Below are 19,245 nucleotides of genomic sequence, written 5' to 3'. Positions count from 1 at the left end.
CAGGCCCTACGAGAAGAGGCTAAGGGACCTGAACCTGTTCAGCCTTCAAAAGAGAAGGCTGAGGTGGGATCTAGTGGCCTGTTACAAACTAGTCAGAGGGGACCAGCAGGCATTGGGGGAGTCCCTGTTCCCCCAAGCACTACCAGGAGTGACTAGAAATAACGGTCACAAGCTGGCAGAGGGTAGATTCAGACTAGACATCAGGAGGCGCTACTTCACGGTCAGGGCGGCTAGGATCTGGAACCAACTTCCAAGAGAAGTGGTGCTGGCTCCTACCTTGGGAGTCTTTAAGAGGAGGCTAGACGAACACCTTGCTTGACCCCAGTACTTTTTCTTGCCATGGCAGGGGGTTAGACTTGATGATCTGCGCAGGTCCCTTCCGACCCTACCAACTATGAAACGCTTTTAGAATATGTGTGAGGTGTATGTACATGTGACTCTATGGCCTCCTGAAACAATTTAAAGGAGTTTGAAATATTTTAATTGCTACATGTGTTCATACCCTATGTTGTATGCATGGTTGGTATGTAAAATAAAGGATTATGAGAGAAAAGAAACAAATCCAATTTACTATGCATGAATCAATACAAATTAATCGGAAAAAAATTGCAACAGACTACAAAGAGAAGAGAGTTAATGGGTTTGGGTTCACAGAAGTAATTTTTAGATATAGGTAAATCACAACAGTTTCAGTAGATTGTTTCAGATCAGAACAATTTTCTTTTGCATAAGCAGCTATCTGAGGCTAGCAGGTTTATTCAGACAGACCACACAACAATCTGTTTTTAGATCTTAAAGACTTTTCCTGCTTTAAATCTGGCCAAAAAGACAAGAATAGCATTTTTCCAAAACATTCTGGACACTTCAACTTTTGTCCAACAGTCATGGAGAATAGTACAAAATGTTAACTTGATTTTTCTGTTATCAGAAAAGTTTCAATTCATTTGAGTTTTAAAATTTGGCATGGTCTATCCACCTAGGTCCTATTTTCTGAACTATTTTGCCCATCATATGAAAATTTTCTATGGGAAAGAAGTACTTCCCTTCTATTGTTCCAAAATAAAACTTCAGACATTCAGAACAAAAAGCACCCTTCCTATTTCTGGTTTGTTTCTGAAATAAAAAGGTAACATGAAAGCTAGTATTACCAGATGAACACGTGGACCTTGAAATCTAAGTCTTATAATAGAAATTCCATTTACTACTTTCATATAATCAGACTTTAAGTTTACCAATACCAGAATTATTTGTGATAGACACAACTTTTAAATTTATCTTGAATGATATGGACTATCACTCACACACAAACACACATCAAGATACAAATCCAGGGCAACAAACTCCCAGGGCTTCAGATGCATAAGGTAACATCAAGGGATATATTTGGTAGCTGTGTTGGTCTGAGACAAAAAGAAATGCAAAACTCTAGTACTTTTGGTGTATAAGATAATATCAATACATTCATGAAATAATGAGAAGATTTATTAATTATTTGTCTGGCATTTAATTTGTGAAATCTTGGGTCATTCCTGAATTCTCATAATCTTAAGTTGTAGATCTCTGAGGCCTAATAATAATTATATTTATTAATATAAACTTTGTCCTTATGCCTGATCCTTCTTAGATGTCTTTTTACTAACTGAAAAGAGGATTTACACATTGTCATGCAAAAAAAAAAAAGGGGGGGGGGGGTTATTGCTTACCACCTCTACAGTTCTCCAAAAACCTCATTTCTGTTGAACTCATGGAAGATATAACTATTATCAGTCCTCCTTCCAAGGGAACTGTAGTAGTGTTTTCAAATGATGTTTTCAGCATGATAAGAGACCAGGTGTCCCAGAAACTAATCGGAGCTGCTTCAATACTTTACTAATCTAGGTGTCAAATAGAGGAATAGCAGCAAGCTGTTAGGCCCTGATCCTGAAGATGCTACTGAGCTGGTTACGTGTAAGCATATGAACAGTCCCAAAGAAATTAAATGGGCTACTCAAAGAATTGCTCTTAAACACTGTCATACAAAGAATCTAACTAGTTAGGATCTTCAGGCTGAAGATAGTTGCCTAAAAGTTTCCATCTCAGAAAAAACTTCTCTGTTGTATCTTTTGCCCATGTTCATTTGTTTCCCTCCCACCCCACACATACACTTAATTAATATATTTCCTGTAGCATTCTGATACAATGCAAGCCATTTTAACTTCAAATGAATTTATGATCAGTCACGCCTATCTGTCTGAGAAAATGACATTTTCAAGTTAGGCTGTTTACATTAATCAGCAACTATTTAGTCTTATGAAAAAGTATGGTTTCCAGAACCACACACTTTGCAAATCATTCATTTTCTCTCAGAAATACAAGAAGTCAAAGATATGTTTAATCCTAAAAAATCTGAGACAAAAACCCTCTAGCTGCCCATTAATAATTACTTTATTTTTTAATTAATCTCATTGTTGCAGGACATCTAGCCAAAAACCACCAAAGGCCATATACATTCCCTTTCCCCACCCTTCCTCATTCATTTATAAAACGTGATATTAGTTCAGAGAAGAAATTTAGAGTCATTTCAAAATATTCCTCGCTCGGTTTTCTTTGACTAAGGGAGAAGGAAAAAAACAAGACAAAACAAAAATCAACAAAACAACAGCAACAACATCCGGCAATGTCATATACTTTTCAGAATCACTGTGATCTCATGCTAAAAGTACCATCTCCAGCAATCAGGACTATAAGGAATGCCGATACAACTGGTAATTACTTTTTTAATATGGCACTCTCAGGAAATGCATATCTTGGCACCATAATCCTTTAGACAACTACCCGTTTAATTCACCATTCTTAGACTTATCAAACTGACATTTAATATGAAATCCTAACTAGCATCAGACATAGCCTAGGCAAGCGCAATGCAAGAACAGATCTCTGGCAGTGAACTTCATCTCTAATTAGCAAGTGTTTGACTTCTCTCACAGATCTCTCCTCAACACCACCTCCAACTTTTCTGATGTTGACTAATGCCTGCTTGTGATTGAGGCTGAACCACCAAGCTCATTCTCATTTATTTTCCTCTGGTGAAATTCTAGAACATTCAGAAATTCATTACGCAGGATGTCAGCATTAGGACACCAAAGCATAATCCCACGACTCAGTATAATTTACTGGGAAGCGTATGTTACAACTTGTCCTCTGCATTTATCCCTGGAGGCGATAAGCCAAATATACCTACCGCCTTTACTGGTCAAACTTCGAAAAAGGAAGATGCTCCTTGGTCCACTGATTAATTATTACTCTTTGTAAAGTAGATATCTCCAAACTCATTCATACAGTGACACATAATGTAAAAGTGTTGAGTTGTTGTAAAGTTCTCACCCTTTGCTGGCTGTTTTGTTGGCATCAAATGTTTATAATTACAAAAAATATCACCACAGACATAATTTTATCCCCAAACAACAAAAGTCCTGTAGTGTAGCACCTATTAAACTGGAATGAGGTCTGTATGATTATATCATCACACTAAATCTTTATTACACAATTAATTTTAAAAATAACTTTATAAAATAGCTTCTTTTTTACTTTTAAGTACATGAACCCATGCAAATTAAAAGCCTGCAATTCAGGAACCAACACTGAGATTTTTAACAGACTTAGACAACATTACTCATTTTTTCAGGATCATCAGGATGAATTTTTAAATGGTTATAAACATTTTGGAAGTACTCAATCAATATACAATCATAATATCTTACAGAAATCATAATATGTTTTGGCACTAAAACAAAGCATAACTGAGACAAAGGGTTGTAGTGCTTTTACATCCTTTCAAGTGAAGCATTATCATCATGGCTTCCCTGTGTATTAATGTATGATATCAGCAGAATTTGAACAGTGTAATATACTTGTAACTTACCTAACTGGGTCTCCTGAATTGTCATCTTATTTTCCAATGGGTGCAAAAGCTTTGGTGGTTTATCTGTTAGTGGTGCTAGGAAAAAAATGAAGGTGTATATTACTGTTCTGAATAATGCATACTATAAACCAGACTTTGAATGAATATGCTAGCTAAGACATTCTCTAAAACATATGCATTTTAATTAAATTATCTTCATATTACAAGGAACCATGACATATTATACTTCATCACTAATTAACAACAATTTTCAAGCCAAATTAAATGTTATTTTTTCATGGAAAGGTCTTTCTGACCCAAAGAAGACCTTTCTGCAAACTTCAAATTCTGATATTTTCAAATGTGTAATCACTATATATGTAAAAATGTAAATCGCTACTGATGTATCACAGTTTCCCTAACATTTTTAAATGAAGGTAAATATAAGGTGGTTTAGAACATGATTTTTGTTTTAAAAAACCCACAAAACCAGCCAAACAAAAAACCCCAATCAACTAGAACACTTTAAAAGATTACTGAAACTTTGGATGAGAAAAAGGATAAAGAAAATGGATCAATGCCAATTCTTGAAATCTAAGAAATTAAACCTTAGAAATTTAAAGTTTATGTTATATGTTTTTATATGCTCCAGTATTTCCATTAAGGACTTAACCCTACATTGAGGCATTTTAAAGATAAGTGACTGTGTCCAATTCTGTAACTCTGCCAAGATGCAGACATGCAATGCCTTGAGAGCTGAAGATGTCTGGCACCTTGTCAAAGATGCTTGTGAAGTTATAGTATGGACACCTAATATGCCGCCTTCATATGCATCATTATCTTTTGAAAGAGCAGAACTAAAATGTCAAATCCTGAAGCAAAACTGGTGTAGCATTCCTACTTAAATTCTTTATCTACAAACTTAATTGACAAATCTACATTAATAATTATTGATGTAAAAATATTCTTTACTGATTTATGATAGACAGATATATGACTTAAGAAAAGAAAAGAAACATTGAAATATGCTTTATAAAAAATCACCAGTAATACATGTCTACAAAAAAGGTTTACATTCACTTTTGAAGGCACCCAGATATTTTCTTTTTTGAAGTTAATTTATACTCATATTTAATAGAAATTATGGGCTGTCATTGATTTGAAGTGTTTGACATTTTGACAAAAACCTACAATCCATATTCCATCTAATTTGTCAAAATCACTATTCCTTCCCCCACATAAAATTGGCACTATACACACACATACATACATATGTTTGCACATGTGTGTATTAATCAACTTGTTCACCTCCTGTCAGCTAAACTGCACCAGTTTTAGATTATCAGTCACTTTGCTTTCATTATGCTTCCTGTGCTCTGAGACTCAATTATCCATGTCCCCAGAAATCTACCATGCTAATTTAAACTCAGTAGAAAGTTCTGACCTCATATCTGAATACCATTTTTCTTTGATAGGAACATGCATCCATTTAATTGACACAAGTGCCAGAATTTGAACCACAATCTTTACAGAGAAATAAAAAAACTAAAGCTGATCCACATATTCTCTAGGGTCTATTCGAACAGCACATGGGAGCATTTTGCAGTCACCGATTTTAGACTTCTGAGACAGTGCACAGTTGAGAAAGGTTTTAAGGCATGTCATTAGATTTATTACTTCCCCTTGCACTGAATTTGAATGAATTATTTGGTCTTTTCTCTATTTTTTTTTTAAGAAGGAGATTGGAATGGGTGGTAAAAGAAGAAATTTAACTGGCAGGGATATAAATTTGTCTAAATATTTAAATTAAGGTGCAAAATTAGGTCATTCACATTTCTTAACTTCATAATGCTCAAAAGTTACTAGTATCATCTCCAAAAAATGTCTGTTATGTCATTTAAATTTAGATTTGCCATTCAGTCACTCAGCTCAATTACCATCTATCAAATTGTATATCCCCAGCCACTGTTGTTCTAAATTGAGTTTAAGACTCCTCAAAGCAAACGAAGTTCTTTCTTTGTTGGTAAAGACATAGTAACTAGTAAAGTTCCTTTAAGCATGAAGGACATGCAGGTTAGAGAACAATGAATCTATTTTTTTAAACAAATTGCTACCTCAATTCCCTGAGATCATGGACCACAGATTTCTGAGGAGAAAAAAATTAAATAGTGCACCAGTACTAGGATTGTTAACCTCATAAAGCTCTAACAGTTAGTCCAACATAGTTTATTAGAAGAAACAGGTTTACTTAAGGCAACTATGGAGTTATTAGAGAAAATGCTGCTTGAAATAATGAATTTGACTGAAATATATTAAATAGCTATAGTCATTACTATGGCAAATACACCATAGATATTAACTTGACTATCTAGTCATTTTATGATGATAAATTCATTTGCCAAATACATATGGCCAGTTAAGATTGCTAAGAACAAGTTATTTAATGAGATAACCATAATACAATAAACTGTAGGGCTTCAAGTTTTGGTCAAGTACAGGTTTTTCAATATTTCACCCTCCACAGATTCCCTGCAGCCTATGTTTGGTTTAGGTAACCTTATTCTCCTCCCAACTATAGGTACAATGTAGGACTGGGTTGGTAATAAGAGGATAGACACATATGTATATTATATGTACACAAGCAGGAACACACATATGTATATATTAGGTACGGATAGAGCGCTTGCACTTCAAGTATTCGGGCTGTGGGACAGCCAATGGTTGTCTGTAAAAAAAGTGAGATATAGAATACTAAAGACAGGAAAATGATATTTGCGAAATTTGTATACTTAAAACAGTTCAAAACGTTGGCCAAATTTTCTAGAATAAAATTATAAATTGTTTTCATTTTGGAGTACGAGCAATCTGAAAATGATGTTCTAAGCAAGCTTCCTTGACGACACATCTTCACGGACTGAGATGGGGGTTAGAAGTCCTGCAGTTCTCTCCCTGAGAAGCTTATGTTCTCTGTAGTAATCTATACTGAGATAAGGCTATAATCCTCATGGGCAATACAAAGCTCTTGAGCTATGAAGGGAGTCAGATGGTTTCTAAGATTTGCTGCAATCCTGGCTGGGTTTAAAACCTCTGAAGTGGACCTATTTGTATCTTACAAGTGGCTTCCTATCTGGCTCCTGCCCTAGGGAAGAAGCCATAATTGAATTAACAGACCATGCATCAAGTTAATCCATTCAAGCAGTTTACACAATTTTCAAATGTGTAAATTGAGGCAGAGATCAGGGGCGACGCATAGCAGGTGCACGGGGTTGCACATACACCCCCTGAGAGTACCACTGCACCCCTGTCAGGCCACACTCCCTGTTTATCCAGGGAGCGGGGCTGCCAGCAAAAGCAGCTGTGTCACTTCCAAAGTGGCCACGGGACTTCTGGAAGCAGCACGGCCACTTTCATGGCGAGTGAGATTGGCCACGTAGGACTCTCCCCACCCCCAGTCAGCCAGGGAACCGCCCCCCCACCCCGGTCGCTGATTGGTGTCAGGGAGGGGCATGTGCCCCCCCGACTCAAGAGGCACCAGACACCTATGGCAGAGATGGTAGGTAATTGACCTGATGTCAAATAGCAGGAATGAAAATCAACAAAAATTCCACTTTCCAGTTATTTCACAAAACAGCAATGTTTTCCAAATTAAATTTATCTAGCAGCTGATAACCAGATTAAAACTTTATTTTTTTAAGCATGCAAATAGATCCAAGCAGGACATGCCATTATCTATCGTCACAATTCCAAAACAATTTCTGCTTCTGTATTTGGAAATAATATAGACCTTCTGAAATGGATGTTTATATATGTGCTTTAGGAGGCCGGGGGGGGGAGGGGGAGGGGAGAGGAAGGCACCTTAATTAGAGTGACTCTGAGGAGCCACTTTAATTACACTGCCCAGATTGTCACATGCATCTGTGTCCTCGTGCTGAAAAATGGTGGCGGGGGCACTTCAACTATATCTCATCAAACAAACTTTAGTTAAAGCACCCCACCACCATTTTTCAGTGCAGGGATGCTGATACCCATGACACTGGATTCTGCTGGCGTGCAGGAATTACCACACTCCCGCAGAGTCAATGCCCATGTATAGTGCCTAACATCCTTTCACTCTAAAATAGCCAGTAAGCCAGGAACATTCACAAAGAAAAATTTTGATTTAGGTGAATCAGCATTTTGCAAAGAAAAATCATATTTGTGAAATATTCTGACCAATCCTATTTATAAATTTGACTTCCAAACAGCATTCATTAATTGCTAAGAGATTTTGGAGCTTACTATTGTACAGATTTTTTTGCTGCGTCAATGTTGCAAACTAGTGTATGTTTTATTTTTCTTTCTTTATTTTTTTTAATAGATGATTCCATTTGGAATTCTGGTTTCTGAAATTTGTATTTAAGAAGGAAAAAAATGCTAAACTTCAGGGAATTTTAGCTATTATAAGCTGGCAGAACACTGTGCAGACTCAACTCATCAAGACACATGGTACAAGGACTCTTTTTATATCCATGACTTCAGGGCTGGATGTATTTTGTCATACTGAACAATTTGTCTTGTCTTGATACAAATGAAAGCCACCACAAAGAAAAGTAACCAAACGATAATATTTTTGCATCAACCACCTACCACCAACTCCTCTTTTCAATCTGTGGCTTTTAACTCAAGATGACTGAGGTCATATGGCACCTAAATTCTCACTATGTAAACTACAGCCAATATGAATCTTTTAGAAATGTCCTCTCTCCCTAGAAAACCTCACAACATCCCAATGCTGAATCCCCAGCATTTGGAGGAGTTCATGACATATATGTTAACAGTTTATTCAGAAAGGATTTGATCATGGTGTCACTGATATTATTTTAACAGCAGCAGAGAATAGAAGAAAGGGCATAGGACAGGCAAGGTTCTTTGGGTAGATGTGATATCTTTTACTAGACCAACTGAGCAGCTGGAATAACATTCTTAGCAAGCTTTTGGGTGCAATCACCCTACTTCAGGAACAGGGAGTCTTTGCTGGTCTGGGATTCCAAGGAATGAGAGAAGCTAAAAGTGTGGAGGGATGTCGAAGAAAGGGAGCTATAAATATAAAGAGATGCATTTCCCCCTCTACACTTTGAATTATAAGGTTATCCAAAATTACTCAGACATTCTCTGCTCTCTACTTAAAGCTCTCTGGGCCTTGTTACATGGTAATTTTGGACAGCTCCTGGAGCAATTAACCCCTGGATTGTCCGCACATTAACACCTGCAACTCATCTGAAGTACTCATTATGCTGCTCAAAGTGACGGCACTCTAATATTTGATCCATGCTATGCAGCTCATCTTACACCAAGGTGTAGTCACTCTAAGCCAGTGTAAACACTCCACCTCCCCCCTGTGCTCCCCTGCTGGCTTGCATCCAGTCTACTTCCCCTTCCTGCCCTTCCAGCACCGCAGATCCCCGCTCACTGCCCCCCAGGAAACAGAAACCCTGAGGGGCATGGGGAAGCCTGGAATGGAGGGGGGAGTTGTACCTTTTGGTCCCCCAGACCCCTGCTGGCCTGACGTGTGACTGCTCAAAATTCAAGCTAGCACTAACACCCAGCAACTTTTGTGCAGCCCACAGTGTAAGGTTTAACAAAGTTCTTTCTCTGGCCATCTCTCTCCTTGAAAGAGACCCCTCCTTATGTCTGTTATGGGCTCTGAACCTGAGAATGGCCTGCTGTCCAAGCAAGAAGAGTATCTCACGTTTCCTAAATACACACCCTACCTTCCTTTTCTGCAAAGATTTCCACTTGTGCTCTCTGTCTTCTGCTGCTTCCTGCACAAGGCAGGAACAGAAGACAAGCAATGAAGACTATCCCCAGCAGGATGGGAAAAGGCAATGCCCCACCACCAGCATCAGTAGGCAGTGTATGTCAAGACTGGTTTTCTCCAGGACCTAAGACACTCCTCCTCAGCACAGTGAGTACTACAAGAAAATTGGCAGGGATTGATTCCCCAAGAAATCATCTGCCTTCTAGCTATAAAAATACTGTCTCAAAGATTAAACACAACTACCTTTCATAAACAGAAAACATGTTTAAAAAAGAAAAAAGAGAATGAGTTAAACTTTAACAAATTTATATGGAGAGTCATTTTAAGATGAAGTATTAGCATCAATCGTCAGTCCTTACCATTAAAGAGGTATCTCATTTATCCAAGCTTTTAAGACAATAACCATGCTATCATAAATAGCTCCTACAGTAAGTATAAGAAGAGAATGTTAGATAGGAACTATGATCATGTGTAGATGAAACAAGAGGTGTGTATGCATGACACTTTGAAGTGGGCTAAATGCTTTTGCACCATTTTAGTGGTGTCAGTGTTTATACACCTCAGCAGCATATTGTGCATTAATTCAAGCCTCTGGGGAAAATTCAGTGGTGTAATGCACCTTAAATGACTTGGGGGGCAGCAACCTAAAACTCCTTTAAGGAGTTTTAGGTTGCTGCCCCCCAAGTCATTTAAGGCTTGGATAAATGGGATAACTCCTTAAAGGAGTTTAGTTTGCTGTCCCTACAGCTGTGAAATGAAGCACCAGGCTCTGTGCAGCTCAGGGGCTCTGCAGGAAGCCCTGCAGACAGCCTGGCAGCAGCCTGTGAAAGCAGGCTCCACCCAAGAAAAGCAGCAAGCCACATGTCCCCCCCCTTCCTTCCCCCCCCCCCGGAGCCTGCCTACCAGCCTGAGCTGTGCAGGGGCTGGGTGGTTCCCTCTGTGGCTGATGTGCCCCCCAGGACCACCCAAGCAGGGTGCTTGCGGGCAGGTGCCGCCTGGGGGGGGCACTGCTACTGCGGAGGGAAGCACACCCCCCCCCGCAGCCCAGGGACCACTCTGCCCACTGGCAGCTCACCCTCCCCTCCCCGCTGGAGAGGCAAGTAAGTCAAAGGAGTGTATGCATGACACAGGGGTTTAATCAGCCCTAAATTGAAGTGATATTTTTTAAAACCCACTGCTTCAATTTAGGGCCCCTGTTTTGTCTACACCCCCCCCAAGTATCATGGAAAATATTGTTTAAATATGGACAACTTTAGAAACTTAATGCCTTAATATCTTTTATCTCAGTTATAGCACATTGCAATCATGATTACAGGCAATCTGTGCATACAATCATGCATGTGTTGATCAGTCTTCTATCAACACTCAGAAATTTTTGGGATTACTTACTGGCATAAAAATTAAATATGTTAGAATGATAAATGTAAAATCCATTATACAATTCACTATCTATGAACATTCTTATTGGTTAGTATGTGTATACACAACCCCACTAAAATAAGAGAGGTCACAGCCATGCAGTAGAGGATAATTTGTCCTGGTTTCTTTTCATATAATCAGGGGTAGAGCCAAAGGAGTGCAGTAGCGTGGTCTCAATTCCTTTTAGTAACGTGGTACATGCACAGTGAGGTCTCTGAACTCACCAGCCTGTCAAAGCAATGAGGCTCTTAAACCCTGCAAATGTCTGTAGCAATACAATTTGGGAAAGAAGTGTACAGAACAAACTGTTGGATGAGAGATAAGGCTATTTCCAAGCAGTGTTTTACAAAGCTTTACCCCACTGTGGCTGCTAATGTCAAGAACAGGTTGGGAAATGGGGGAGGGAAGCAAGGTGAGTATTCAGTATCTGTTCATATGTAATGGAAGCTGACATGGCATTTGGGCCAGTCCTCTGAATTCAGGGACTACACATATTGCTCTTTTTCCTATTACTGTATTTTCTTGCATACCCCAAACCCTCAAGATAGACATGAAGCTTGTTTTGGGAAGGTAGAATAAAGGACAATATTTTTCCAGAGTCACAACTCAGTTCTGACCACAGAGAAAGAGTACGCACCACAGTATCAGCAAATGGTATAGGGGTAACCATTTTAAAGCCACTGCCCAATTAGCAACAGATTTTGGCTGCTCAGCGAAAAGCTAATGCCAATTCAACTGTGGCTGTGAAAATTTTACACTAACTCTGACCCTCAAAAGTATACTCCTTGACCTGTAGAGAGGGGCAGAGAGATGCATGGCAGATATTACAGGTCTTCATGCATCCTCTACTATAGCTCAGAAAAATCAGCTTCATCACTTAAGACATGCACTTCAAATTTGGAGAGCTAATTTTGGGGGGAAGTGCATCTGGTATGTATAAATATGGTAGTGTTCTTGAACTTGCACAGTATTTCTCAACTGCCCCCAAGAGACAGGTTCAAATAATGAAAATGTTGCCACAATAGTCCTGAAATAAAAAAAGACCTCTGAGCATAAATAGATAAGTAGTTCAGTGGAATATCCATCTAAGATCCTGAAAGTATCAACTTATCCATGTGAAAGAAGTATAGGTAGATATTAAAAAGAAAAATATTGCATATGAAAAGTAAAGAGGCAAAATCTAAAATAAAGGTGAAACCCACTAATCACAACTTCAGTATTTTGATTTTCCTACTTGCAATGAGCACCTAAAGCAGATAAAACAGAAAGAAGCTGAGATATATTCTATGTTGTCCTCTGAAAATAATTTTGACTAAGAATTTTCTGTTCTGCTATGTTCTTTCCTAGTTTGTATGCAGTTCCATTTCTAAGAACTGACGAAAGTGATAAATGTGGAGAAATGACTAAGGGTCACCACTAGCATTGAGAGAGAGAGAGGAGCACATGCACAGTGATTCTCAACCCTGGAAATCCTTTGAAGAGTGCCGCAGCATGCGAGGACATAAGATGTATGATGAGATAAACAGACAAGTGTAGGCTCAGGGTCAGTCTCAGCTTGGCTGTTTGCACACTGCCCAGCTTCTCTGCAAGAAGGTAAGCATGGAGGTAACAAATCCATTTTTTAAATGGAGTGCTGCTCAATTCAGAAAACTTCTTGATGGGGGGAGGAGAAAAGGGGGAGTGCCTTGAATCTGATGAGGGGTGCTTGAGTCTAAAAAAGTGGATAACCACTGAGAGGCAAATACATATACAGAACTATGAGGCCGAAACAAAGGCACTGATTGAACTTCAAATACACAAACAGCCACCGATATAAGGAATCAATTGACGTAAGGAATTGACTCCTGGCAATCAAACTCTTATTAACTCTAGACTGTGACAAACAGGCTGAAATAGAAATCTGCAAACCAGTAAAGTAACTGAATTGGCAATTGGTGATGACCTAGGGGGTGCAAGAACAGAGTCACTGCCATTGGTAGCCTAGCTGGTTGGGGTGTGCGGAATGGGCCTTATTCGATTCCGATTCAGATGTGTCTTGAATTGGAGACAGTGATTTAATTCATTGGTTTGGATCACTGTCCCCGATTTGAATTGGCTGAAACCAAATCTGGAGATTTGATGCTGATTCAGAGAATCAGCGATTTGGCCACAGACATAGCTTTAAATGTTTTTTCTACATATCTTGAGGTACCAGGCATGGCTTGTGAATGCTGCAATGCTGGGGCAGATGGAGCATCTCACAGAAGCATGCCCCCCTCACCCCCCTGTGTGCTCGGCAGTGAACCCAGAAGTGGACTGGAAGTACTTCTGGTCCACTTCCTGATCTGCCAGAGAGCATGCTGGGGGTGTTCCCCTGCCCCCCCAGCTCAGCAATTGGCCATGAGGGACCCTAGGTGCCCCCCCAGACCCAGAAGGCATCAGTCAACAAGCCAGAGGGGCATGGGGGGGCCCCAACATGCTCCCCAGCAGAGCTGGGAGTGCTTCTGGTCCACTTACGGGTCTGCTGCCAAGCATTCTGGGGACCTCCCCATGCTCCTGTGGGATGCTTTATCCACCCCACCATATCAGCATTCATGAGCCACTTGGTACCTTGAGGTATGTAGAGAAAAACATTTAAAGCTGTGTCTATGTCCAATTCACCGAATCTTTCCGTATCTCTCTGAATCAATACGGAGAGTTCCAATTCAGTTTGGAGAGATTAAAGGGTCTCCTGATTTGATTTGGATTTGGAGATTTGGCTGCTGAATCGAGCCGAATCTCTGCCGAATTGAATGAGGGACCAAAGCTTTGCAGAGCCCTACTAGCTGGCACAGCTGCAGCTGCTGCTAGAGGACCACCTGCCACTGCTGCCCTTTGTCCCTTCTGCTTCCCAGGATGCAGGACCTACTCATTACACCTCTGCTGCAAGCCCCAAACAAGCTAAAAAGGGATTCTTCAATGCACTAAAATGTTATTATTTAATAGAATGCAATTAAATTAGTCCAGTATTTGTTTAGTTTTATGTAACAAAGGCTGGGTTTAAAACTGGTGCTAAGTAAGTGTTGTAAATTAAGGCCCCTTAGCATGCAATATTAAGTTCCAAGAAAATTGGTTCAAATTGGGTTACCACAGAACTGAACAGTTAACTAGCTCTCAGCAGAGTGGGGGCCTTGTTGGACGGGACACTTAATGTGTGTTGAAGTTAGAACATGTTAAACTTACACGTTCTGAGCAATCCCACTGTAACACTTACTACAATCTCATAACATGCACAGCTTACATAAGGAGAGAGCTGTGCATGCTTTATTTCAGTTACCAGAACCTGTGGTTGCCCCTCACCAGATCTGTTTGGAGGTTATGGTGTGGGGCTGACAGTCAGCTTATTTTCAATCTCAGGCACAGGACCACACCAGACTAGATTAGACTTCTGTGCAGTCCTGGGGGTGGGATCAACAATTGTGATTGTGAGCCTCTGCTCCAGGACCATAATTGATAGCATTATCTCTGTGGAGGAATCTGATGTTAGCTCAACATACAATCCTTAATATGATCTAGAGACAGTCCTCACTGGAAAAGACCTAACTTATTTTGCTACAGTATGATATAACATACATTATCCTACTTGAAAGCGCAAACACTTGCAAGTTAAGTACATTTAACGCATGCTAAGTACCCTACGCAACATGGCCCTGGGTGGATCAGCCAAAGTAATACTACAGGTAAATTTTACATTGTTCATTTCTGTGATACCAAAATGCCTTATAACCCTATTTAAAGGATTGTATGAACAGTTCTCATATAGTGCTGAAGTTTCTCTTTTCTCTCTCCCAAGCAGAAGAGATTTTTTTCCTTTCTATCCTCATTCTCTGCAACATAATGAAAACAATAGAAATAGAGACTTAATTAAAAAGAAAAGGAATGATCATTACTACAGGAGAAAGCAATAGCTGATGGCCTGCAGTCATCCTAAATTCTGATAAGGGGAGTCATGCAGGATTGGGCTGGCTGATAAAAAGCATCTCCAGCTTCTATTAGTCTTTACCTAACTCTTGACACTTTCAGACAGTATTACAGATGACTAGGAATTAAAAGTCTTGTATATGAAAATGGCACTATATGAATATGAGTATGATACGTGTTTATTCAGCATATCTGCTCTACTGTGTGCTGAAGCAGTCTCAAATTGGAATGTGGCACTACTTGAAGAAGCAAAAACCATACAAAAACTAAAGCAAAAAAGCGCACAAAGTAAAGGTGTCTCAATTAAGTTCCAAGATCAACAATATAACCTGTAAGAGAACATCTGTCCAGTATCAGGAGGTATTTTGGCGCAACTCTCTCTAAAGCATTAGAAATATTTCAATTACTATAGGAAGTAAGCAAAGAGTATGGGCGCAAACCTGCAGCCCTTATTCCTTACGACTTTTACAGTTGTTTTGCCAGCATAAAGATTCGCAAGAAGGGCCCTTAAAAACAGTGCTCAAAACATTAGGGTCTGCACCACCATCCTTTTTATTCCTCACGCTGCTTAGACTTCATTGCCTGACAGAACCCACTGAATTGTGTTATGGCTCTAGAACTTCTCTATTTTGTTTCCTTTTGAACATGTGATTTATGAACCTGTCAAAGCCTGATTCTTCAGTGCGTTACATTTTATGTTGTCATTAGCAAAGTGCATGTCATAAATGATTGGGGGGGGCGGAGCAGGGACGCAGATATTTGTCTGGCCCCACGCCCTCCCCCCGCCACTCCAGGTTCAGCCCCACTTCTCCCCCCACTGCCGCTGTGGGTCCTGTCTTGTCCCTGCCCCCCGCGGCCACCACCATTCTGGGTCATGCCCCACTCCCCCTGTCCACTGCTCTACGCGTGGGGGGACATGATGCACGGCTGTGAAGGGGTGCCACGGGGAGCGACCACAGCACAGAGAGGAGCACTCGCTGGCTGTGGGGTGTGGGGAGCGGCACTGGAGTGTGACCACACGCTGCAGCCAGGTGAGCTCTGCCTGCCCACCCTGTGTGCTGCGCGGCACCCTGCAGCCGGGCACTGTGTGCCATGCCCCCACATGGCCACACACCACACCTCCCTGCAGGGCCACAAGCCGCACCCACTCTCCTCTCACCTCCATGCCATGGAGCACACCCTGGACTCTACCTGTGTGTCTATGTGTCAGTAACTCTCTGAGTGGCGCATGCGCAGTTGGCCCAGAGTGTTACGGACAGACAGACACAGCTGGAAATGCTATGCTTTTTATTATATTAGAATTCCCAGCTGTATGGAGAGCAATGTGAGGATTAAAATGCTCCTGTTCAATTGCAACTACATATATGGGTACATGTCTTCAGAAAAAGTACAAATCAATTATACTGCATATTCAATTACTTTTTCACCATCTACCAGGATTTTTAACAGCTTATTATTTGTTTCTATTGCTGGGAGTATCCCTCTGTGTTTCTGAGAGTTGGATTTCTATCTTAAGTAAGGGGAGTGTATTTTTCAGTTTTTAAGGCATCTTACTATATAATATTTGGTTTAAGAGTTGAATTGATGTTTAAATGGAATCCCTTTTTGCAGTAGATTTCTGTCCTACTGCAGGCTTCTATAGTTTCCTTTGGTTCTCTCTTTTTAAGTTAGGGCAGAAAGGTTTTGAAAAAAAGTGTGTAGTTTCTGGCCTTTTAGTATAAGCTATGGATGTTTTCCTTCTGGCTTTTTTAATAATTAAATCCTTCTGCTGATAATGATGTTATTCCACACTCAGATTCTTATGTCTGTTAGGAGGCTTAAGCAGAGGGAAATGTACTTATTCCTTCTGGTCACTTTTACCTATTCTGGACAACTGACATTTAATAATCCTGCAATTAAAATTTTTACACCCAATTGTGTTTTCAGGATTTTCAGGCAAGTTCTTGATTCTTTTGCTCAGTGCTGTATGTCATTTCTCTCTGCTCCAAGAACATCATCTATAGCCAGATGAACAACACAGAGCTTTCTGTGGGCCAAACCTGCACACAGAGGTTAATATAGGGGCTTGATCCAGCACCAGCCTGACCCCACATGCCAGATCCATCTGTGCACAGGCCTGACCCCATGTGTTGGCCCCATCATGTATTCAGCACAACCTAGCACATGGGCTCATGTCATGGGATTCCCCATTGGTCCAAACATTTGGCAGCAGGGAAAAGCAATTAATCCTGCTACTGCTTCCATACCTTCACATTTCCAGTGACATGGCTTTGCAGGCCAGAGTTTGAGTAGCACAAGTCTATGCAGCTCTGTCTTCCTGTTTGTCACTTGTTTCTCCTAGAGCCAGTTTTTAGAAAAGTCATTTAATCTTCCAAGTCAACAATTTTTTTTTCTTTTCTGCTGGAATCTTGGAAGTTGGATCATTGTTCATGGCCTTAAAAAAATCAGAAGGTTGAAACTCTAATGCTGATATTCTTAGGATTGGTCTTTTCCACCTGATTTTGGCTTCCTTGTATCAAAAAGACATCTGCACACTGTGAGACTTGTGCATTTTTTAATGAATGTTTTTATTGTTACTTGGATTCCTCTGCAGGCTTGGGCATGGGATTAAAAGAAAGCAATGAATGCAGCTTAGTTCACCATCCCTTTAGAGATGAGGTTTGGGGGATCTGTTTCATTCCACACAAAATTTGGACTTTTTATTAGGAAGGACTACTTGGCAGGGAGGGGAAGTCCTTTCCTTGACAGGATTTACTTTTAACAAGAAAAAGAAACAAGCAGCAGCTGTTTGCAGCTGCTCAGAGGTTTCGAATGTCAGAGCAAGTCCCAGGGGAAATTGATTAGTGGCCACGTTGCAGGTGCGGGGCAAAGGTGCATGATGAATTGCACTGCGAGGCTATACAATATATCACATAGATGTCACCTCCGCATGCACAATTTTATACACATTTGCACTACACACACGCACACACACACATACACACACTTTATTATGGCAGACATCCAGTCAAAGGGGACTTTAACCCAGCATAACCTCTGTACAAACCCTGTTTGAAATCTAAGTACCTTTTTAGTAGTTGTCCTCCAATCCCCTTCACATTCTCTATTGCTACAGAGTTGTATAACCTGAGTCTATCATAATACATTTTTTAAAGCAATTACTAGGAAACCTGTGCCTAGAAGCAATAGGACCTGACACCCTTTAAACAAAACTTGCTTTACAAATCAAATTAATATGGTGAACGCTGTTATATCACTTTTGCTATCAGTGCATATCCTACAGTTACTTGGCAACAAAGCAAGATTAGACATACTAAGCATTTGCTCTGCTACCAGAGCTAGAACTTATGCAACCATACATTTATTCTCAGCTGCACAGAAAACTTTGCATTTGTAGTTTAAAAGAAAAAGAAGAAGAAAGGAAAGGAAAAATAAACCTAAATGATGATAAAAACTGAAATCAAGCCCCAAACACTGGAAATATTACTGAAAATAATGCTGCTAAAGTAAGAGACCTGGCCCACATGATTTTTAACCAATCAAACTACCCACTTGCATTCTTTATAGCAGAAGCAAACTGTCAAAAAAACCAAAACCATAGTTACCAGTCAAATCCAACTGAATATTTTTCATTGGGAAGCAAACATATTTTCATCTATCTTCTTAAGGTTTTATTTGGAACAATTTTTTTGTTTCTGTTCCTCGAGTGTACACAGCTTTGGTGAATTTTACAAAATAACGAGATTCATCGTAATTAGACTGATTGCATAATTTGCCCAAACCATACGACCATAAACTCATCAGAATTCTCACTGGGCATGATTTAATCCAATCATTAAACAAATCGGAGACCCGCAAAGGAAATCTACATATAAAAGAAAACTTACTCTGGTGAGAAAGTTGTGACCCTTACTTTCTGATTTGGATCTGGACATGTCATTTGTGCTTTCATAACCTCCAGGTTAAGCTATGGCAGTGCCCTTGGTGATCATCCAGAAGCAGTAGTTGGTGCAGGACGCAGTGTCCTGCTTTCTGACAGGAGCAGGTTGCTAGGAGCATGTTACTCCAGTGTGCTAAACTCTGTAAGGACTTCCAGTAGGTTTCAGGGTGTAATACAAAGTGTTTGTTTTGATTTAAGGCCATAAACAATCTGGGCCCTACGTCTCTAAGGGACCACCTTTTCCCTCATATTCCATCACAATTCCTAAGG

General features: G+C 40.0%; 1 protein-coding gene across 3 annotated transcripts in view; it reads right to left on the bottom strand.

Moving 5' to 3' along the window:
* The window catches only part of IL1RAPL1 (interleukin 1 receptor accessory protein like 1), a 1,649,761-nt gene that overhangs the window by 389,869 nt on the left and 1,240,647 nt on the right, over window positions 1–19,245 (bottom strand). For all 3 annotated transcript variants that reach the window (XM_019524638.1, XM_019524639.1, XM_019524640.1), the window contains one exon: window positions 3,902–3,976. In XM_019524638.1, coding sequence (XP_019380183.1) covers window positions 3,902–3,976 — 75 coding nt within the window. The remainder of the gene's footprint in view (window positions 1–3,901; window positions 3,977–19,245) is intronic.

This window comes from Gavialis gangeticus, unplaced genomic scaffold, assembly GCF_001723915.1.
Source record: "Gavialis gangeticus isolate Ggan-Ray unplaced genomic scaffold, GavGan_comp1, whole genome shotgun sequence".
NCBI classification, from domain to species: domain Eukaryota; kingdom Metazoa; phylum Chordata; order Crocodylia; family Gavialidae; genus Gavialis; species Gavialis gangeticus.
The sequence above is the reverse complement of the archived record's forward strand: the minus strand, read 5'-3'. Positions and strand labels throughout refer to the sequence as shown.